This window comes from Salmo salar, chromosome ssa14 (genome assembly GCF_905237065.1).
Source record: "Salmo salar chromosome ssa14, Ssal_v3.1, whole genome shotgun sequence".
NCBI classification, from domain to species: domain Eukaryota; kingdom Metazoa; phylum Chordata; class Actinopteri; order Salmoniformes; family Salmonidae; genus Salmo; species Salmo salar.
The window spans coordinates 81,035,494-81,059,789 of NC_059455.1; the positions used below are offsets into that span (position 1 = coordinate 81,035,494).

Here is a 24,296-nt window from a genome sequence, read left to right on the forward strand (position 1 = left end):
GAGAGGCAATTATCAATGTGACAACACACACACAAAGTTAACAGAAACCCCTATTACTTCAGCATCACAACACCTTCAGACAACTCAACAACAGGCCTGTCATTCACATCCACAACAGGCCTGTCATTCACATCCACAACAGGCCTGTCATTCACATCCACAACAGGCCTGTCATTCACACAGCTGGAGGAAGAGAAAGAAAGACAGCATTGGGTTAACTACATGCTAAGTCTGACGATGACATGATTGACCTGACGTGCCACGATAGCTTCCTGGACGAACACGCATAAACACGCACAACCACACGTCAAACGCATACACACTAGGGCTGTGGACGGCAGGTAGCCTAGTGGTTAAGAGCGTTAGACCAGTAACCGAAAGGTCACTGGTTCAAATCAACGAGCCGACTAAGTGAACAATCTGACAATGTGCCCTTGAGCAAGGCACTACATTTGAATTGCTCCTGTAAGTCGATCTAGATAAGCTGGAGCATCTGCTAAATCACTCAAATGTAAAGATACCAGTATAACAATCATTTTTTCCATGGCTAAAATGAAAACAAGAAGCAGATCTCACTATTTGGTCCTTTTAAAAACCTGCTATATGTAAAATAGTGTTCTATAGCTTGGAAAATAAATACATGTCACTCAGGATGACAACATAATGATGTTAGTTTCCAACATTAGAGCTGCTTTCCTAAAGAAGTTAAATCCACTTCATGTTTTGTTTCCTTGCCACAATACTAACAAGTATCATGAAACTGGTATCGTTCCGCCCTAATACATACGCAGGCTCACACACACACACACACACACACACACACACACACACACACACACACACACACACACACGTGTGCAGGCACACACTCAGACACACACAAACAGAGCCCTCTGGGTTTGCTTTTCCCTATTTGAAGAATGTGTGTCACTGATGGATTACAGACAGACACAGACAGACAGTGTTTCAGCATCCCTCACTCCCAGGACAGGAACATTCAGATTATTACACCAGGCCTGCGGGTATACTGTAGTGTATGTGGAGTTCAACACTGTTCTGGACTGTGTGTGGAGTTCAACACTGTTCTGGACTGTGTGTGGAGTTCAACACTGTGCTGGGCTGTGTGTGAAGTTGGATACTGTTCTGTGCTGGGCTGTGTGTGAAGTTGGACACTGTTCTGTGCTGGGCTGTGTGTGAAGTTGGATACTGTTCTGTGCTGGGCTGTGTGTGAAGTTGGACACTGTTCTGTGCTGGGCTGTGTGTGAAGTTGGACACTGTTCTGTGCTGGGCTGTGTGTGAAGTTGGATACTGTTCTGTGCTGGGCTGTGTGTGAAGTTGGATACTGTTCTGTGCTGGGCTGTGTGTGAAGTTGGATACTGTTCTGTGCTGGGCTGTGTGTGAAGTTGGACACTGTTCTGTGCTGGGCTGTGTGTGAAGTTGGACACTGTTCTGTGCTGGGCTGTGTGTGAAGTTGGACACTGTTCTGTGCTGGGCTGTGTGTGAAGTTGGATACTGTTCTGTGCTGGGCTGTGTGTGAAGTTGGATACTGTTCTGTGCTGGGCTGTGTGTGAAGTCGGACACTGTTCTGTGCTGGGCTGTGTGTGAAGTTGGATACTGTTCTGTGCTGGGCTGTGTGTGAAGTCGGACACTGTTCTGAGTGTGAAGTTTGTCACGGCCCTGAATTTGTCTGAACCGTCTGTGCTTCTCCTTCCAACAGGGCGCTTCACCTTTAATTCCCAATTAAATAGCCAGCTGCACAAAAGGGGGTTGTGATGGAGGTGCGAATGAGGATGTGTTCAACCCTCAGTTCTGAAACATCTTTTCTCCGTTTGTTTTGTTTAAAAGTGTGCTTTGTAGCCTTGTCTCAAGTTTAAACAGGATCGGATCCACTCATTTCTTCCTTTGGACTACAGATGTGGCCTCCGCTGTTTCGTCGTGCCCTTCCCCCCGTGGAGATCTGTTGGCGGACTGAATTGTCTGACTGTCTGACTGACTACACCTGTTTTGCATACGGTATTTCATTTGTTTGAGTGTGATTTATACCGTGCTGATTTGTGGTCAGTTGTAGTTGAAGACGTATTGAGATGTGATTCTCTTTCTGGTTGTGTGGTAAAAGAGTTAGATATTGTGATTGTATGATTGAGACTGGGTTTACGCTACACTTTATAAACGGACAAACATTGCATGACTGAGGTCACTGGAGTTCCCTGAACTCCTTTACCGGGCTGGGCTCTATTAGGCCCGAGGTACGGGACTTTTCTGGAGGAACCAGAGCTCATTGTTTGTTATATTGTTGTGTGTGTGATCATTTATGTTGGTAATACAACCCACGCAGAAGAACAGTTGTTTTGAAGTTATTTCCAATGTTTTAAGGGTTTATGAAAAGTGTATGTCCATACTGACTTCTACATGAGTCCTTTGTATTGGTGTAGACTTGACGGACCAGATGGGACTCATTCCCTCTGTCACGACATCCGCCGAAGTCGGCTCCTCTCCTTCTTCGGGCGGAATTCGGTGGTCGACGTCACCGGCTTTCTAGCCATCGCCGCTCCATTTTTTCATTGTTCCATTTGTTTTGTCTTGTTCCCTGCACACCTGGTTTACATTCCCTAATCACACTGCAAGTATTGATTCCTCTGTCCCCCCCATGTCTTTGTGTGAAATGATTTTTGTTACGTGTTTCGTGTTACGCGCCAGGCTGGTTTTCCCCCTGTATTCCGAGGTATTCACGAAGGATATTTAATTGTTTAACATTTGCTTATTTTTGTGACTGTTTCTCGCCTTGCACTTTTACCTTTGGCTGGAGGTTTTGACGCAGTGGCGTCTGTCTGTTTTATTGCCTCTGCCTTAATAAAGTGTGCGCCTAATCACAACTCTCTGCTCTCCTGCACCTGACTCCTCCACCAGTAGCGCACAACCTTGACACCCTCACAAACAAGAAGGAGAAATCAATATTTTCTCTGGTAGGCACAACCTACCTGTCACCCCTACAAACAATAACCTCGAGACAAAACCGTTACAAGTTGGACACTGTTCTGTGCTGGGCTGTGTGTGGACCTGAACACTGCAGTGCCAGCAGCAGAGTGAGTGATATTTAGATTTCCACTCCAAGTAGATTCAACAAACCCTTGAGCCATTTCTATGCTGCAAGAGAATTTGAAGAAGCCTACACACACACTGTGAACTCATCAGTATGCTTACTGCAGAATACTGAAACAATCTCTCCCACCCTGAGTTCTATCACGAGAGAGAGAGAGAGAGAGACTGAAGGACACTTTAAAGAGTGTACAGTCATGGCCAAAAGTTTTGAGAATGACACAAATATTAATTTCCACAAAGTTTGCTGCTTCAGTGTCTTTAGATATTTTTGTCTGATGTTACTATGGAATATTGAAGTATAATTACAAGCATTTCATAAGTGTCAAAGGCTTTTATTGACAATTACATGAAGTTGATGCAAAGAGTCAATATTTGCAGTGTTGACCCTTCTTTATCAAGACCTCTGCAATCCGCCCTGGCATGCTGTCAATTCACTTCTGGGCCACATCCTGACTGATGGCAGCCCCTTCTTGCATAATCAATGCTTGGAGTTTGTCAGAATTTGTGGGCTTTTGTTTGTCCACCCGCCTCTTGAGGATTGACCACAAGTTCTCAATGGGATTAAGGTCTGGGGAGTTTCCTGGCCATGGACCCAAAATATCGATGTTTTGTTCCCCGAGCCACTTAGTTATCACCTCTGCCTTATGGCAAGGTGCTCCATCATGCTGGAAAAGGCATTGTTCATCACCAAACTGTTCCTGGATGGTTGGGAGAAGTTGCTCTCGGAGGATGTGTTGGTACCATTCTTTATTCATGGCTGTGTTCTTAGGCAAAATTGTGAGTGAGCCCACTCCCTTGGCTGAGAAGCAACCCCACACATGAATGGTCTCAGGATGCTTTACTTTTGGCATGACACAGGACTGATGGTAGCACTCACCTTGTCTTCTCCGGACAAGATTTTTTCCCGATGCCCCAAGCAATCGGAAAGGGGATTCATCAGAGAAAATAACTTTACCCCAGTCCTCAGCAGTCCAATCCCTGTACCTTTTGGAGAATATCAGTCTGTCCCTGATGTTTTTCCTGGAGAGAAGTGGCTTCTTTGCAGCCCTTCTTGACACCAGGCCATCCTCCAAAAGTCTTCACCTCACTGTGTGTGCAGATGCACTCACACCTGCCTGCTGCCATTCCTGAGCAAGCTCTGTACTGGTGGTGCCCCGATCGCGCAGCTAAATCAACTTTAGGAGACGGTCCTGGCGCTTGCTGGACTTTCTTGGGCGCCCTGAAGCCTTCACAACAATTGAACCGCTCTCCTTGAAGTTCTTGATAATCCGATAAATAGTTGATTTTGGTGCAATCTTACTGGCAGCAATATCCTTGCCTGTGGAGCCCTTTTTGTGCAAAGCAATGATGACGGCACGTGTTTCCTTGCAGGTATCCATGGTTGACAGAGGAAGAACAAGGATTCCAAGCACCACCCTCCTTTTGAAGCTTCCAGTGTGTTATTCGACTCAATCAGTATGACAGAGTGATCTCCAGCCTTATCTTCGTCAACACTCACACCTGTGTTAACGAGAGAATCACTGACATGATGTCAACTGGTCCTTTTGTGGCAGGGCTGAAATGCAGTGGAAATGTTTTTTGGGGATTCAGTTCATTTGCATGGCAAAAAGGGACTTTGCAATTAATTGCAATTCATCTGATCACTCTTCATAACATTCTGGAGTATATGCAAATTGCCATCATACAAACTGAGGTAGCAGACTGTGAAAATTAATATTTTTGTCATTCTCAAAACTTTTGGCCACAACTGTACAGGTCTATGAGATGTGAAATCACATCATGATAGAACACAACCGTGTATCCCAGGCAGTAGCAGTGCTCCAGTCAGAATAAGAGAGGAAAGCCAGACAGTCCTTAGTGAACAGATTTAATTCATAACAGAGCCATGTAGAGAGAGACAACGAGAACAGTGCACAGCCAGGCTGTCCCAACTGGCACCCTATTCCCTATATAGGCTGTGGTAAAAAGTAGTGCACTATGTAGGGAATAGGGTGCCATTTGGGTAGCACACAGACTCCAGGCTCAAAGATAGCCAGAAAAGACCTTAGCCTTCCACTTAGAATTGAACTACTGAGATTTGCAGAGCAACATTTGACAGTAACTTAGACTGTAAAATGCCTCAAATTATGATCCAAGTCAGGATGGAAACGTAAGACGTTTATAATGTTCAATGAAATGTTTTCTAAAGGGAAAACGGCGTACTACAGACAAGCCCTTGAGGCTCTTTAGTGTCCAATTCTGTGTTCAGAACATATTTTATGTGACGGTAACATCTAGGTCACACGAATATGTTAGGCCAGGAGAATGAATGGCTAAGGAACTCTATTGGCCAATCTCTATAGTGTGTTCATCAAACATTCATAGTATCAATGCCTTGCAAAATTCCTCAAAGATCCTCGACTGACTTCTTCCTTACAAAATAAGACACAGCGATGAAGTGTTAACTTATGGGGCAATGTGACTTGCCTCTGCTCTCAGGGACATTCACAGGGTCTTTGTGTGCCTAAAGAAAGGTTGTAGACTATCACAGAATTGTCTGATGCAGAAGAAAGGCATTAAATGCCATCTGTGTGATACCTAACGCTAGAAGCTAAGGATGTGACTCATCTGGCATAACAGCTTTTAATAGCAATGACCTACTACCGAGTCATTGACAGTTGAGGCATTGAAAAACACACACACACACACACACACACACACACACACACACACACACACACACACACACACACACACACACACACACACACACACACACACACACACACACACACACACACACACACACAAAAAAAGGTGGGTCTGTGAATCTGTAGATTCCACCCTCTTGTCGGAGAGACACCAACTGCCGTTTTGTCATTGTCTTCAATACACACAGGGGCAGACAGAGACAGTCAGACAAATACACACATCAAGAGAGAGACATATTCTAATCAGACAGATACACGCACACAGGGCAAACACATTGGTGCACTCATACACGTAAGTGTACACGGACGAGCACACACACACAGTCTGCTCACCTCCACTCCTCCTGGGAGCGGTTCTGCTCGTACTTCTCCCTCACGTGAGACACGCCCATATCAGGGTGGAGCCAGTGGACCTGGCCGGACTGGGAGTGGCTGAGCCGCAGGCCGAAGCACGCCACGCATTTCACCTTGTGGATGTCCAAGATCTTCTGGATGATCCCCTGTAGAGGTGGAACACAGGAGAGTTAAGAGACCAGTGACAAGCCACTGTAGGAAAGTTCAAGGCCATGCAGAAGTTATGTAAAGGCAAAGATGTTGAACGTAAAAGGTCCACACAATGCAAGACACATTGGTAAAGAAACTGACTAGAATTTTTACTGGAGACAAAACAAAACACAGTAAACAGAAAGTGGAGCCCAGATATAGACTCCTACTGAGAGGTGAAGAAAAGACACGATCTTCCAATTGTTCTGTCTGTAGGAGCGATGCTATCTTATCGCCATGGCAGCCACCGCTCTGCCTAGTTACAGCAGGTAGCCTGTCTGAGGCGATAAGTAGGGTATATATTGGCGTTGGCTGAGTGGCCAAGGAGGGCACCAACCCATACCCTTATCCCCCCATCTGACCAGCTCCTGTGGAACAATCCAACACTCAAATGGCCACTCAGTCACTCATTCAGGACTTCAAATCAAACTTTATTTGTCACACGCGCCGAATACAACAAGTGTAGACCTTACTGTGAAATGCTTACTTACAAGCCCTTAACCAACAGTGCAGTTCAAGAAAGAGTTAAGAAAATATTTACCAAGTAGACTAAAATAAAAAGTAACAATAAGAATAACAATAACGAGGCTATACACAGGGGGCACCAGGAATCGAGTCAGTGTGCGGGGGTACAAGTTAGTTGAGGTAATTTGTAAATGTAGGTGAAGTGACTATGCATAGATAATAAACAGCGAGTAGCAGCAGTGTACAAAAGGGGGGGGGGGTCAATGTAAATAGTTCAGCAGTCTTATGGCTTGGGGTTAGAAACTGTTAAGGAGCCTTTTAGTCCTAGACTTGGCGCTCCAGTACCGCTTGCCGTGCCGTAGCAGAGAAAACAGTCTATAACTTGGGTGACTGGAGTCTCTGACAATTTTATGGGCTTTCCTCTGACACCGCCTAGTATATAGGTCCTGGATGGCAGGAAGCTTGGCCCCAGTGATGTACTGGACCGTTCGCACTACCCTCTGTAGCGCCTTACGGTCAGATGCCGAGCAGTTGCCATACCAGGCATACCATGTCTCTCTCTGCGATATCCTCTCACTGTCTGTTCAGTTTAACATCAAACCCCCAGACCTCACCCGACCAGATGGACCATTCACCATGAAGCGGCAACTAGAGTGCCATTATAGACTAGCTTATGACTGTAGTCTATGACTGGCCAGACGGACCACTCATGTCTGTTATATTATGTCGGTAGTGCCCACAACACTAGGGCTCCATGTTAAGTTTATGGCTGGCTGGCATGGAGATATTCCGGCCTCGCATGGCTGTGCTGGTGTCATCCGCGGCCGTATGTGTGCATACTATCACACTGCCGATCCGATGTGACATTCCAGCCCAAACACTTAAGAGCCATTGCATATTTATGAAGATTGTATTTATGAGGGAAGAGAGAGAGGCTGGATGGCTGGATCCCCAGGGGGGTAGGTCCAACAATGTGCCCCAGTTACGGCCTGATGGCCAAGTGGCAACACTGTGGAGGATCACTGTCCAAGGAGAGGAGGAGGAGGAGGAGAGGAGGAAGAGAGGAGAGGCCAGAGAAGCATAGAGTCCTATTGGGACTGGGAATTCAAAGCCTGTCGGCCAGCGTTGTTTGGTAATGTAGTTTCCAACTTAGGGAGGTCTCTATGCAGCCTTGGGACTGACTTTCTGCTTGTGTAATGGCAAAAGTTTATTTGAGACTGTCCACGGCAAGGACTAAAGGACTGTGCTCTTTAGAAGGTTGAAAAAAAAGTTCAACGAGAATCCATTTTGCATGGTAGTTCCAGTAACAATACACTAGGAACCAGGAGAGCACTGAGAGAATATATTCTATGTAACAGTACAGCACCTCTACTTTAGGTTTGGAGGTCTGTAGCTACTGAAGTAACAATGGCTTCATGTGAATTGATGTCGGTACCTAGTTCTTTTCGGAAGGAAAATCTTCCTGCACAGATGAGATGGACCCTCCTCAAGATTCCAATGGTGAGTAGTGATAAAGAAATACTATATGATCATGTCAACCTGCTCTAACAGAAGATTACTCAGCCAGCTAAGGACGGCTAAGCTAAAGCCAGTCTCTTATCTCAGTTTCCTAAGGAGCACGCAAATCCTCAACACTCCATTAAAATGATTAAATATGGGCTTTGGTTAGCTTCTTGAACTGGTGGTTGGGGCTCCAGAGTGAAGTTTCTCCTAGGCACAGCTATAGAATCACCAGAGGAAGAATATAATGGCTCAACACAGACAGAAGTATGTGTAATCTCACGAGCCATAATCTAAAAGTTTTGTCTGTCAAGAGAAGCTGAAGTGAGTGGGCCCAAGAAAAGGTAGAGCCCTCTCTGTCCACCCATTATTATATCTCAACACAATCTCTAACGTTTTATAATCCAATACTGGATGCAAAGTTCCCCGGAGGATCGGAGAGAGAGAGCATCTGAGTAATGGGAAAAATGTGTCTGCCCAATTTGAAAGAAAAACAATTTGCATACAAATTAATAATTGCCATTTCAAGTCCATTTTCAAGTAGCAGGCAAATGTCTACTCCGAATGACACAAACAGAACCATATAGCTGCAGTTCTGCTGGTGATTGATTTGACATTGTTTTGTAGGCCAGGAGGCGGAACTGACGGAATACAAGTGTACTCAACTTCAATGAGGTGGGAGAAATACCACCAGAACCCAGAATGGAGACAGAGGAAATGGGAGAAATACCACCAGAACCCAGAATGGAGACAGAGGAAATGGGAGAAATACCACCAGAACCCAGAATGGAGACAGAGGAAATGGGAGAAATACCACCAGAACCCAGAATGGAGACAGAGGAAATGGGAGAAATACCACCAGAACCCAGAATGGAGACAGAGGAAATGGGAGAAATACCACCAGAACCCAGAATGGAGACAGAGGAAATGGGAGAAATACCACCAGAACCCAGAATGGAGACAGAGGAAATGGGAGAAATACCACCAGAACCCAGAATGGAGACAGAGGAAATGGGAGAAATACCACCAGAACCCAGAATGGAGACAGAGGAAATGGGAGAAATACCACCAGAACCCAGAATGGAGACAGAGGAAATGGGAGAAATACCACCAGAACCCAGAATGGAGACAGAGGAAATGGGAGAAATACCACCAGAACCCAGAATGGAGACAGAGGAAATGGGAGAAATACCACCAGAACCCAGAATGGAGACAGAGGAAATGGGAGAAATACCACCAGAACCCAGAATGGAGACAGAGGAAATGGGAGAAATACCACCAGAACCCAGAATGGAGACAGAGGAAATGGGAGAAATACCACCAGAACCCAGAATGGAGACAGAGGAAATGGGAGAAATACCACCAGAACCCAGAATGGAGACAGAGGAAATGGGAGAAATACCACCAGAACCCAGAATGGAGACAGAGGAAATGGGAGAAATACCACCAGAACCCAGAATGGAGACAGAGGAAATGGGAGAAATACCACCAGAACCCAGAATGGAGACAGAGGAAATGGGAGAAATACCACCAGAACCCAGAATGGAGACAGAGGAAATGGGAGAAATACCACCAGAACCCAGAATGGAGACAGAGGAAATGGGAGAAATACCACCAGAACCCAGAATGGAGACAGAGGAAATGGGAGAAATACCACCAGAACCCAGAATGGAGACAGAGGAAATGGGAGAAATACCACCAGAACCCAGAATGGAGACAGAGGAAATGGGAGAAATACCACCAGAACCCAGAATGGAGACAGAGGAAATGGGAGAAATACCACCAGAACCCAGAATGGAGACAGAGGAAATGGGAGAAATACCACCAGAACCCAGAATGGAGACAGAGGAAATGGGAGAAATACCACCAGAACCCAGAATGGAGACAGAGGAAATGGGAGAAATACCACCAGAACCCAGAATGGAGACAGAGGAAATGGGAGAAATACCACCAGAACCCAGAATGGAGACAGAGGAAATGGGAGAAATACCACCAGAACCCAGAATGGAGACAGAGGAAATGGGAGAAATACCACCAGAACCCAGAATGGAGACAGAGGAAATGGGAGAAATACCACCAGAACCCAGAATGGAGACAGAGGAAATGGGAGAAATACCACCAGAACCCAGAATGGAGACAGAGGAAATGGGAGAAATACCACCAGAACCCAGAATGGAGACAGAGGAAATGGGAGAAATACCACCAGAACCCAGAATGGAGACAGAGGAAATGGGAGAAATACCACCAGAACCCAGAATGGAGACAGAGGAAATGGGAGAAATACCACCAGAACCCAGAATGGAGACAGAGGAAATGGGAGAAATACCACCAGAACCCAGAATGGAGACAGAGGAAATGGGAGAAATACCACCAGAACCCAGAATGGAGACAGAGGAAATGGGAGAAATACCACCAGAACCCAGAATGGAGACAGAGGAAATGGGAGAAATACCACCAGAACCCAGAATGGAGACAGAGGAAATGGGAGAAATACCACCAGAACCCAGAATGGAGACAGAGGAAATGGGAGAAATACCACCAGAACCCAGAATGGAGACAGAGGAAATGGGAGAAATACCACCAGAACCCAGAATGGAGACAGAGGAAATGGGAGAAATACCACCAGAACCCAGAATGGAGACAGAGGAAATGGGAGAAATACCACCAGAACCCAGAATGGAGACAGAGGAAATGGGAGAAATACCACCAGAACCCAGAATGGAGACAGAGGAAATGGGAGAAATACCACCAGAACCCAGAATGGAGACAGAGGAAATGGGAGAAATACCACCAGAACCCAGAATGGAGACAGAGGAAATGGGAGAAATACCACCAGAACCCAGAATGGAGACAGAGGAAATGGGAGAAATACCACCAGAACCCAGAATGGAGACAGAGGAAATGGTAGGGCACCATGTCTGCCTTTATGAGAAGCAAAATGCACAATATTACATAGCCTTAACACAAACCCTTTAAAATGTCACATGCCATCTGAATGACTGTTTAGATACTATCTAAAAGCACAGAACATGTATACTCCCAGCAGACCTCGGGGGAAAGTAACTTGGAATGGTAGTCGCTGAAACGTAGGCTAAATATCCCAAGTGATGCTTTTAAGTGTGCTGACAGGTTTGACCTAGAGCTTGAGAGCCAACCTTGAAAAGCATGGTCCTATTCATAAGGAACCAAACAACAGAAAACCAGCTGGCACAGGGAGAGAGACTACCTCGACTTTTTCCGTTGCAAAACCTTTTAAAACCATTGCATGTCCTAATAAATATGACCAACATCTGTCCTGTATAATAACTTAGAGCAGAGTTCCCCTTGGCATTTAGGAGGAAACAGATGACGACGATGACGACGAAAAGACCAAGACAAAGAAAAAGAAGACACGGATTATAGAGACAGAATCAGAATGCTTACATGAACAGCTAGGGAGAGCAATCCAAACGGAGCATGACAAATTCCCCATCACACCACATTAGGCTAAACATAATGACAGCCGCATCTATGATGATATGACAGATTATCTCAAACAAACAAGCTCATTTTACTACCCTTTTCTAATTTTTAAGATCCAAAAAGAATATATCAAATCTCACTGGCATATAGTCATTTGGATTCTTGCCAACCACAGCATTTCCATGTGTTTGCAATGGAAATAGAAAAGCACAATGGACATACAAATTAGCCAATTCAAATGAAAACAATCCGTGAACCTCTTATCAAGGTAGACATTGCATACAGTACACCTGGTCTCAGATCATTTCATATTATTATGTACGTAAATCCAAAACACTCCATTTAGTGTGGTATGTTAGATTTGGTATGGTTACATAAGACAGAGAGCCACTTAACCTCTCTGGGCTAGGTGGCACCAAATCGTCCCACCTACGTAACAGCCAGTTGAATCCTGTGGCGCGATTTTCAAATACCTTAGAAATGCTATTACTTCAATTTCTCAAACATATGACTATTTTACAGCTATTTAACCTGTTGGGGATAGGGGGCAGTATTTGCACGGCTGGATAAAAAACGTACCTGATTTAATCTGGTTACTACACCTGCCCAGTAACTAGAATATGCATATAATTATTGGCTTTGGATAGAAAACACCCTAAAGTTTCTAAAACTGTTTGAATGGTGTCTGTGAGTATAACAGAACTCCTATGGCAGGCCAAAACCTGAGAAGATTTCAAGCAGGAAGTGGCCTGTCTGAGAAGTAGTGTTTCATCTTGGCTATTTTTATTGAAGACTCAGGATCTGTGCAATAACGTGACACTTCCTACATCTTCCATAGGGTCTCAGAGCCCGGGAAAACGTTGAACGATATCGAGGCAGGCTCTGGCTGAAACACTTTATCGCTTTTGGCAAGTGGCCACTCAGAGTACTATGGGCTTAGGCGCATGCCCGCTTCGACCGAATGGTTTCTTTTCCTTTGTCTGTTTATCTAAACGCAGATTCCCGGTCGGAATATTATCGCTTTTTTATGAGAAAAATTGCATAAAAATTGATTTTAAACAGCGGTTGACATGCTTCGAAGTACGGTAATGGAATATTTAGAATTCTTTTGTCACGAATTGCGCCATGCTCGTAACCCTTATTTACCCTTTCGGATAATGTCTAGAACGCACGAACAAAACGCCGCTGTTTGGATATAACGATGGATTATTTTGGACCAAACCAACATTTGTTATTGAAGTAGAAGTCCTGGGAGTGCATTCTGACGAAGACAACAAAGGTAAGAACATTTTTCTTATAGTAAATCTGACTTTGATGAGTGCTAAATCTGCTGGGTGTCTAAATAGCTAGCCCTGTGATGCCGGGCTATCTACTGAGAATATTGCAAAATGTGCTTTCACCGAAAAGCTATTTTAAAATCGGACATATCGAGTGCATAGAGGAGTTCTGTATCTATAATTCTTAAAATAATTGTTATGCTTTTTGTGAACGTTTATCGTGAGTAATTTAGTAAATTCACCGGCAGTGTTCGGTGGGAATGCTAGTCACATGCTAGTCACCTGCTAATGTAAAAAGCTGGTTTTTGATATAAATATGAACTTGATTGAACAAAACATGCATGTATTGTATAACATAATGTCCTAGGGTTGTCATCTGATGAAGATCATCAAAGGTTAGTGCTACATTTAGCTGTGGTTTGGGTTTATGTGACATTATATGCTAGCTTGAAAAATGGGTGTCTGATTATTTCTGGCTGGGTAGTCTGCTGACATAATCTAATGTTTTGCTTTCGTTGTAAAGCCTTTTTGAAATCGGACAGTGTGGTTAGATTAACGAGACGACATTCATTGTTTTGGAAAGAGATGTCAAAGAAAGCCAATAAATGGTCAGACAGGCCACTTCCTGTAAAGGAATCTCTCAGGTTTTTGCCTGCCATATGAGTTCTGTTATACTCACAGACACCATTCAAACAGTTTTAGAAACTTTAGGGTGTTTTCTATCCATATCTAATAAGTATATGCATATTCTAGTTACTGGGTAGGAGTAGTAACCAGATTAAATAGGGTACGTTTTTTATCCGGCCGTGTAAATACTGCCCCCTAGCCCTAAGAGGTTAAAGCAAAAAATGAAAGGATGGTGGTTGGTCAGGGTGGATGGGTGGGCGCATAATGCAAACGTCTAGCAACCCAAAGGTTGTGAGTTCAAATCACATCACAGACAACTTTAGCATTTTAGCTAATTAGCAACTATTCAACTACTTACTACCTTTTAGCTACTTTGCATCTACTTAGCATGTTAGCTAACCCTAACCTTAACCCTTTTAGCTAACCATTCCTCTAACCCTAATCTTAACCCTTTAACCTAACTCCTAAACTTAAACCCAACCCCTAGCTAACGTTAGCCACCTAGCTAGAATTCGTAACATCATTTGGTTTGCAGATTTGTAACATATTGTACATTTAGCAGATTCGTAACATATAATATAAATTGTAATTCATAATATATCATACGAAATGGGTGATGGACATTCACAAATTAATACATACCATACGAAATGTAACGGATTAACAGAATGACTACCAGGCACTAGGTAGATTCAATTACATGTAATTTTGTGTTATTATTGATAATACACTGCTCAAAAAAATAAAGTGAACACTTAAACAACACAATGTAACTCCAAGTCAATCACACTTCTGTGAAATCAAACTGTCCACTTAGGAAGCAACACTGATTGACAATACATTTCACATGCTGTTGTGCAAATGGAATAAACAACAGGTGGAAATTATAGGCAATTAGCAAGACACCCCCAATAAAGGAGTGGTTCTGCAGGTGGGGACCACAGACCACTTCTCAGTTCCTATGCTTCGTGCACCTCATCCAGGATGGCACATCAATGCGAGCTGTGGCAAGAAGGTTTGCTGTGTCTATCAGCGTAGTGTCCAGAGCATGGAGGCGCTACCAGGAGACAGGCCAGTACATCAGGAGACGTGGAGGAGGCCGTAGGAGGGCAACAACCCAGCAGCAGGACCGCTACCTCCGCCTTTGTGCAACGAGGAGCAGGAGGAGCACTGCCGGAGCCCTGCAAAATGACCTCCAGCAGGCCACAAATGTGCATGTGTCTGCTCAAACGGTCAGAAACAGACTCCATGAGGGTGGTATGAGGGCCCGACGTCCACAGGTGGGGGTTGTGCTTACAGCCAAACACCGTGCAGGACGTTTGGCATTTGCCAGAGAACACCAAGATTGGCAAATTCGCCACTGGCGCCCTGTGCTCTTCACAGATGAAAGCAGGTTCACACTGAGCACGTGACAGACGTGACAGAGTCTGGAGACGCCGTGGAGAACGTTCTGCTGCCTGCAACATCCTCCAGCATGACCAGTTTGGCGGTGGGTCAGTCATGGAGTGGGGTGGCATTTCTTTGGGGGGCCGCACAGCCCTCCATGTGCTCGCCAGAGGTAGCCTGACTGCCATTAGGTACCGAGATGAGATCCTCAGACCCCTTGTGAGAATATATTCCTCATATGCTGGTGCGGTTGGCCCTGGGTTCCTCCTAATGCAAGACAATGCTAGACCTCATGTGGCTGGAGTGTGTCAGCAGTTCCTGCAAGAGGAAGGCATTGATGCTATGGACCGGCCCACCCGTTCCCCAGACCTGAATCCAATTGAGCACATCTGGGACATCATGTCTCGCTCCATCCACCAACGCCACGTTGCACCACAGACTGTCCAGAAGTTGGTGGATGCTTTAGTCCAGGTCCGGGAGGAGATCCCTCAGGAGACCATCCGCCACCTCATCAGGAGCATGCCCAGGTGTTGTAGGGAGGTCATACAGGCACGTGGAGGCCACACACACTACTGAGCCTAATTTTGACTTGTTTTAAGGACATTACATCAAAGTTGGATCAGCCTGTAGTGTGGTTTTCCACTTTAATTTTGAGTGTGACTCCAAATCCAGACCTCCATGGGTTAATAAATTGGATTTCCATTGATTATTTTTGTGTGATTTTGTTGTCAGCACATTCAACTATGTAAAGAAAAAAGTATTTAATAAGATTATTTATTTCATTCAGATCTAGGATGTGTTGTTTAAGTGTTCCCTTTATTTTTTTGAGCAGTATATTTGTCCTATATGGATATCTGGAATCCCTATATAGTACACTACTTTTGACCATAGCAGTGCACTATACCCGGGCAGGCAGAGTGCTATTGATGCAGTATGAACAGGATATGTGTGTGTGATGGGATGAGGGGTCCTTGGGGAGCACCACAGGGGATAGGAACATGATGTTATTCTGGGATGGAACCAGGAAGCGGATGTGGATCCAATACACAACGTACCTCATCCAGCCCTACAAATCAATACAGGCATCTGCTGACTGCACTGAGACCACGCATAGGGCTCTCGTCAAAAGTAGTGCACTATATAGGGAATAGGGTGCCATTTGGGATGCTTCCCATGTACCATGTCTCAATGGTTTCCTTTCTCCAGAAAATAGGAGATCTAGGAGTCAGGATGTTATGTGCCAGGAATCAATTCACAGTTTCACACCACTATAACTGAGTGTCTGTGTCAGTGAGGGCAGGGAAAATGTAGCAAAATGTCTTTCTGCAGACCGGTGTTTGCTTAGCCTGGTCTCAGATCGGTTTGTGCTGTTTTGCCAACCCTTATGGTATTTTTTTTTATTTTACCTTTATTTAACTAGGCAAGTCAGTTAAGAACAAATTCTTATTTTCAATGATGGCCTAGAAATAGTGGGTTAACTGCCTTGTTCAGGGGCAGAACGACAGATTTGTACCTTGTCAGCTCAGGGATTTGATCTTGCAACCTTTCGGTTACTAATCCAACACTCAAACCACTAGGCTACGCTGCTGCTACGAATGCGTAACATTGACCAGGGACCAACTAGTTGCTTGATAGCCTCTCTCAGTTCATCTACCTGAGGAAAAACAATGCTGGTTCCATAGTGTCATAATTCACACATGCCTTTAAATGTGTCCTGTAAGTGCTTTGTGAAGGGTTTTCTGTAATTAGCCAACTTTGAGGCTTCAGATGCGGCTTATGTGAGACCTAGGCTAGACTAACTGCCGCTGAAGATCACAGAGCTAAGGCACAGCAACATCAGTTAAAGGTGCAATATGCAGAAATCATTCCACCATTTCCTGGTTTAAAACGTTCTGATAGTTCGCCTAATTTTAGTTTGTGACAAAATAAGCAATGTATAGTGTAGAGATTCATGGTACCATCCTAACCACTGTGAAATCTCTTTTCAATAACCAAAAATATTGTATTTTCAGCTGTTTGAGTAAGACGCAAAAACAAAACTTAAGAACGAGAAGCATAGAATAGCACACATAGAACATATTGTACCACTTCTTAGACTTGTTTTCAATAAGATTGACAGACCTATAACTCACATTTCTATGTGATTTTGGTCAAGTTGCCCAAAAAGTCACATATTGCAGCTTTAAAAGAGAATCCGCAACATGAACTGATGGAGCCACACAGACCTCTCTCTCAGTGAAGGGAGTTGGAGTGCAGTTAGGCAGTTGAAGGGTAACCACAGAACAATCACACTACGGTATTCCAATTTGAAAAACAATGAGGGATTGTGCTCTGAACTTTCAGTAACATATAGCAATCGACAAAGCAACAACTACACTGCTGAATCACTGCTCTGACGTGCAACACCAATCAATAGTGTCTGTACAGCAGCAGCTATACACTGGGCTCTAACAGCCAAAAGACTGCATCCAGTCAATTACTCATGCTCCTTCAGCGCAGCAGAGAAACAGAGTGACAGTCGATCAGTCTGTGTGTTTATAGGAGATTCAGGTACACACAGCTAGTCTCTATCAGCTCTTCATGACTGTATGACAGTTATTTGGAGAAAAAAAATCTGTACACTGATTGGCTCTAGCTCTGATGCAGGGTCAGATGCTGTTCCACCCCTCTAATCGTTAAGGTTAGGATTTGGTGTGAGACAATCTGTTCCCAGACCTGTGATTAGTGTCAACTTCTACTTCAACTGTTTGTTTGTTTGTTTGTGTTTGTGTTTGTGTGTGTGTGTGTGTGTGTGTGTGTGTGTGTGTGTGTGTGTGTGTGTGTGTGTGTGTGTGTGTGTGTGTGTGTGTGTGTGTGTGTGTGTGTGTGGGGTCACAATACCAGAATTTTGACTTCGATACTGATACCAGGTTTAGTATCCCAATACTCAATACCAAAATGATACCACAAACACAGAGAAGGCTTACTAGCCAAAGTCACAGAATGTCACTTGATCCAGACAGATATGTTACTGCTATGTTCAATCGTTGGGCATCTTTGAGTTCGATATCATTACATTTGAAAAATTTTATGTAAATTATTTTGAGACAGCCATGTATGCATTAATTGAATCAATTATCCAACCAATTTGACTTTGTTTTTAACAATCTAACTACAAAACAACATAGTTGAATGGTAAATCTATATTGATAAACTGGGTAAATCAAGATGTAGTTCTATTCACAGTACAGGTGAATTAGTATTATTCAATAGGAGTGTGTGCATGCAGTGAGTTATTGAGCTTGTTTTAGCTGATATCATGGGGCTACAGATGACACACAATCCCTTCCATTTAGGACTTATTTTATTGGCAACTGCGAAGAGAACATATTATTTTATTGTACTGATTAACAACATTTGCAGAGAAGAAGCAATTTTTCTTTTCGAAAGTGTGCACTGTTTCTTTAAGAAATTAATGATATAATTTGCAAGGCAGAATGTGGCTATGGAATCTAGTGGAAACCAGACTGGAGGCAAAGGAAGATGAAGAAGTGAATTAGTTTTTGGCGGCGAGGGAGACAAAGTGAATTAATACAGTTTTTGGTGGGTCAGCTTTGAAATCAGCATAATTTGCATTATGGTTGGCGCATTATCACAAACAAATAACTATTGTAGTGAATTCAACTGTAAGCCTACAAGGAAAGTTAGCCTACAATTAAAGCTGGAAGCTACCGATTTCATTTTGCATTGTGAAAGTGTTCTAGCCTGTCTGGACATTGTTTTGTGAACAGTAATACACAGTTTCAACATTTCTACATGCCGTGTTGCATACAGACTTGGGCTCGGTTTCCCGATAGCGATGGAACTTAAGACATCCGCATGCTTCCCATCCGAAACAGTTTGTGCATATATTATGATGACATTTTGTGACGTTTTTGTTCATTTTGGCCTTTGGCAAAGGTTTTTTCGGCTGTTCATACACACGTCATTCTTTCTCGAGGCAAGCCAAAGTTTGGCACCCCTTCATCAGTGATTGGTCAACAGTAGGGATTCTTCAATTAAGTATTTGTAATTCAACGACAGACGACTCGTTTTCATGCACATTTTTTCACTTGAGAAATACTGCATCAAAAATCCTAGTTAGATCTCCTTGGCAAAAATTTACTGAATTATCTCAGATTAATTCTGACTATGGCGTCTCAAGATAGACAAATAGTACTATTGCCGCGTTTTTCTAGAGCACACTCGTTTGGTTTGCCTAGCCGAAGCATGCAGAAGCCTTTATGCCCCGTTTACATTGTGACGTATTTCATTACGCCGTACTTCAACTTCATGCAATCTCATTCCGCTATTGGACGGAGAGCATAGGATAGGGTTTCACAATGCAAGACAAGATGGAGGAGAGCCTACTCTCATCAGAGAGAGGATTTATTTTGGAGATTGACTTGCCTAGTTAAATAAAAGTTCAATAAAATAAATATGACCTTTTCATTCAAGACAGGAGAAATATATAGGTTGAAGATTCCACTGTAGCTAGCGACCTCCACCCAATAATTATCACCAAAAACAAAAGTCACTACCATCATAATAAACATAAATGGGAGGCAACAGTCATAATATAATTGGCTAAACAGCCAATGTGTATTATTTAACATTACTATAAAAAGGGTACTTTTAATAATGACACATTATAGGAAGGGGTCATTGTTTACAATCTGTTAGATATCCAATAAAGCCAACCTGAAACTCACATAGTTTGATCTTCTTCTGTGATTTGCTAAATTCCTGTTCTTTGACGGACTCTGTCTGGACTGGAGACGACGTAAAGTTTGTAAATTCCTGTTCTTTGACGGACTCTGTCTGGACTGGAGACGACGTAAAGTTTGTAAATTCCTGTTCTTTGACGGACTCTGTCTGGACTGGAGACGACGTAAAGTTTGTAAATTCCTGTTCTTTGACGGACTCTGTCTGGACTGGAGACGACGTAAAGTTTGGAAAATGTCAAAGTATGCGGTGTTCATCTTGCAACGGAGCCTTGAACAGCAAGGGGGCGTGGCGATTCCACTACTGTGTGGACGTCCCTATTGAAAAGCATGACATCCAGCGCTTCATAACGGAGTGCTTATGGGTAATATGAACAAGGCTTACAAGTGATTTAATGATGCATCTTTCGGCCGAAGATGTAACATGCTTTTCCTAAAACCCAATGCAGAGAGAAAGGTCGCTTGCACCACGCAGAGAGAAAGGTCGCTTGCACCACGCAGAGAGAAAGGTCGCTTGCACCACGCAGAGAGAAAGGTCGCTTGCACCACGCAGAGAGAAAGGTCGCTTGCACCACGCAGAGAGAAAGGTCGCTTGCACCACGCAGAGAGAAAGGTCGCTTACTAGTGCTTTGACACACCGAGCTGCTCTACGAGTGCTCTGACACACCGAGCTGCTCTACGAGTGCTCTGACACACCGAGCTGCTCTACGAGTGCTCTGACACACCGAGCTGCTCTACGAGTGCTCTGACACACCGAGCTGCTCTACGAGTGCTCTGACACACCGAGCTGCTCTACGAGTGCTCTGACACACCGAGCTGCTCTACGAGTGCTCTGACACACCGAGCTGCTCTACGAGTGCTCTGACACACCGAGCTGCTCTACGAGTGCTCTGACACACCGAGCTGCTCTAAGAGTGCTGACACACCGAGCTGCTCTACGAGTGCTCTGACACACCGAGCTGCTCTACGAGTGCTCTGACACACCGAGCTGCTCTACGAGTGCTCTGACACACCGAGCTGCTCTACGAGTGCTCTGACACACTGAGCTGCTCTACGAGTGCTCTGAGGTAGGCGTTGTTCTATGAGTGCTCTGCGGCAGGCGTTGTTCTACGAGTGCTCTGAGGCAGGCGTTAGATTGCGAGTGTTTTCAAGTGCAATGTTAATAAGGATGGTTTTGGGAAACAGTTCGGGGACTTAATGATGCTCCGACGAAGGTTCTAATGATGAACTTAGGCTTAAGATGCTTTTGGGAAACCGGCCCTGATCAGTTCTCTCAATCACATGAGACACATTTGACAGAAGTACTGAATGTAACAAAAATTCTAGTACCAAACCGTTTTTTTGTTTTATCGAAAAAGTTCCAAAGTTTCAGTATACCGTGCAACGCTAGTATGTGTGTGTGTGTGTGTGTGTGTGTGTGTGAGACCCCTGTTGCCATGCATTTTCCCTCTGTCTTACCCTGACATCGGTGGCATCCCCATGGCGGATGTTGCTGGCCCATGTGCTATGCTCGCTGTTACTCTCGAAGTGATGGAAGACCTTCAGAACTCTGTCAGGGGCCCCGGGAGCCCGCTCCGTGGTCGTGCTGAGGCGCGACTTGGCCCCCCCAGCCAGGGCGTGGTTGAGGTTGGGGTCCAGGTAAGCTGTCGCCATGCCTTTGCTGTGAGCTAGGTGTCTGTCATATTCTGTTAGTGTGGAGAGAGAGAGAGAAAACAACCATATAGTTAGAATTCCTGCTTTACTCCTATAAGGAGATTGAAAATGGCCGACAGTCCTCCCATTATGGCGTCGGTGAATTTATTGGGGATGCCCATTCTACTAATACTAATTATATGGAAACAACACTGGGTGACAATGGAGTAGAAACATCACAAATCGTCCCTGTAGTATAAAACATGGGAAGTCAACATTGTGTCTTGAGAAACTTGATTATAACAACTTTTTGGAATCTGAAGAACATTCTGAGAGTAGCAACAGGCAGTGGGCATATCATACTTCCTCACCGTTCAATGAGCCCCTGATAATGATTTCTTCATGAATAAATGATGCGTAGTGGTGAAAAATGTATCAGCAAGTTGGGAGGTGTGAAAAGGGTTCTCATCCATATTGCACAATGCAGCAACGTGTGACAACATGTAACACATCAACATTTACTTCTATCACAAATGGGAAACTGGCAAAGGACTCTAAGGAAAACATTAACAGCTACTTGGCCCACCATGTCTCACTATAATCTCAATGGTGTATCTGGAAGGGTGAATATATTATACAAAGAGCAATCTGTGGTAGTCAGTCACACATCCAGGCTCCAGATAGAATACAATCTAACAACTAGTGTGGATCTGTTGGGTGAATATACTATAACTAGTGTGGATCTGTTGGGTGAATATACTATAACTAGTGTGGATCTGTTGGGTGAATATACTATAACTAGTGTGGATCTGTTGGGTGAATATACTATAACTAGTGTGGATCTGTTGGGGTGAATATATACTGCTCAAAAAAATAAAGGGAACACTTAAACAACACAATGTAACTCCAAGTCAATCACACTTCTGTGAAATCAAACTGTCCACTTAGGAAGCAACACTGATTGACAATAAATTTCACATGCTGTTGTGCAAATGGAATAGACAACAGGTGGAAATTATAGGCAATTAGCAAGACACCCCCAATAAAGGAGTGGTTCTGCAGGTGGTGACCACAGACCACTTCTCAGTTCCTATGCTTCCTGGCTGATGTTTTGGTCACTTCTGAATGCTAGCGGTGCTCTCACTCTTGTGGTAGCATGAGACGGAGTCTACAACCCACACAAGTGGCTCAGGTAGTGCACCTCATCCAGGATGGCACATCAATGCGAGCTGTGGCAGAAAGGTTTGCTGTGTCTGTCAGCGTAGTGTCCAGAGCATGGAGGCGCTACCAGGAGACAGGCCAGTACATCAGGGGACGTGGAGGAGGCCGTAGGAGGGCAACAACCCAGCAGCAGGACCGCTACCTCCGCCTTTGTGCAAGGAGGAGCAGGAGGAGCACTGCCAGAGCCCTGCAAAATGACCTCCAGCAGGCCACAAATGTGCATGTGTCTGCTCAAACGGTCAGAAACAGACTCCATGAGGGTGGTAATGAGGGCCCGACGTCCACAGGTGGGGGTTGTGCTTACAGCCCAACACCGTGCAGGACGTTTGGCATTTGCCAGAGAACACCAAGATTGGCAAATTCGCCACTGGCGCCCTGTGCTCTTCACAGATGAAAGCAGGTTCACACTGAGCATGTGACAGACGTGACAGAGTCTGGAGACGCCGTGGAGAACGTTCTGCTGCCTGCAACATCCTCCAGAATGACCAGTTTGGCGGTGGGTCAGTCATGGTGTGGGGTGGCATTTCTTTGGGGGGGCCGCACAGCCCTCCATGTGCTCGCCAGAGGTAGCCTGACTGCCATTAGGTACCGAGATGAGATCCTCAGACCCCTTGTGAGACCATATGCTGGTGCGGTTGGCCCTGGGTTCCTCCTAATGCATGACAATGCTAGACCTCATGTGGCTGGAGTGTGTCAGCAGTTCCTGCGAGAGGAAGGCATTGATGCTATGGACTGGCCCGCCCGTTCCTCAGACCTGAATCCAATTGAGCACATCTGGGACATCATGTCTCGCTCCATCCACCAACATCACGTTGCACCACAGACTGTCCAGGAGTTGGCGGATGCTTTAGTCCAGGTCTGGGAGGAGATCCCTCAGGAGACCATCTGCCACCTCGTCAGGAGCTTGCCCAGGCGTTGTAGGGAGGTCATACAGGCACGTGGAGGCCACACACACTACTGAGCCTCATTTTGACTTGTTTTAAGGACATTACATCAAAGTTGGATCAGCCTGTAGTGTGGTTTTCCACTTTAATTTTGAGTGTGACTCCAAATCCAGACCTCCATGGGTTGATAAATTGGATTTCCATTGATTATTTTTGTGTGATTTTGTTGTCAGCACATTCAACTATGTAAAGAAAAAAGTATTTAATAAGATTATTTAATTCATTCAGATCTAGGATGTGTTATTTTAGTGTTCCCTTTATTTTTTTGAGCAGTGTACTATAACTAGTGTGGATCTGTTGGGTGAATATACTATAACTAGTGTGGATCTGTTGGATGAATATACTATAACTAGTGTGGGATCTGTTGGGTGAATATACTATAACTAGTGTGGATCTGTTGGGTGAATATACTATAACTAGTGTGGATCTGTTGGGTGAATATACTATAACTAGTGTGGGATCTGTTGGGTGAATATACTATAACTAGTGTGGGATCTGTTGGGTGAATATACTATAACTAGTGTGGATCTGTTGGGTGAATATACTATAACTAGTGTGGATCTGTTGGGTGAATATACTATAACTAGTGTGGATCTGTTGGGTGAATATACTATAACTAGTGTGGATCTGTTGGGTGAATATACTATAACTAGTGTGGATCTGTTGGGTGAATATACTATAACTAGTGTGGATCTGTTGGGTGAATAT

General features: G+C 44.4%; 1 protein-coding gene across 23 annotated transcripts in view; it reads right to left on the reverse strand.

Moving 5' to 3' along the window:
* The window catches only part of LOC106570401 (focal adhesion kinase 1), a 206,316-nt gene that overhangs the window by 66,666 nt on the left and 115,354 nt on the right, over positions 1–24,296 (reverse strand). For all 23 annotated transcript variants that reach the window (XM_045694856.1, XM_045694851.1, XM_045694850.1 and 20 more), the window contains 2 exons: positions 21,250–21,476; positions 6,123–6,289 (listed from right to left, as the gene is read on the reverse strand). In XM_045694856.1, coding sequence (XP_045550812.1) covers positions 6,123–6,289; positions 21,250–21,444 — 362 coding nt within the window. In that variant the 5' untranslated portion in view covers positions 21,445–21,476. The remainder of the gene's footprint in view (positions 1–6,122; positions 6,290–21,249; positions 21,477–24,296) is intronic.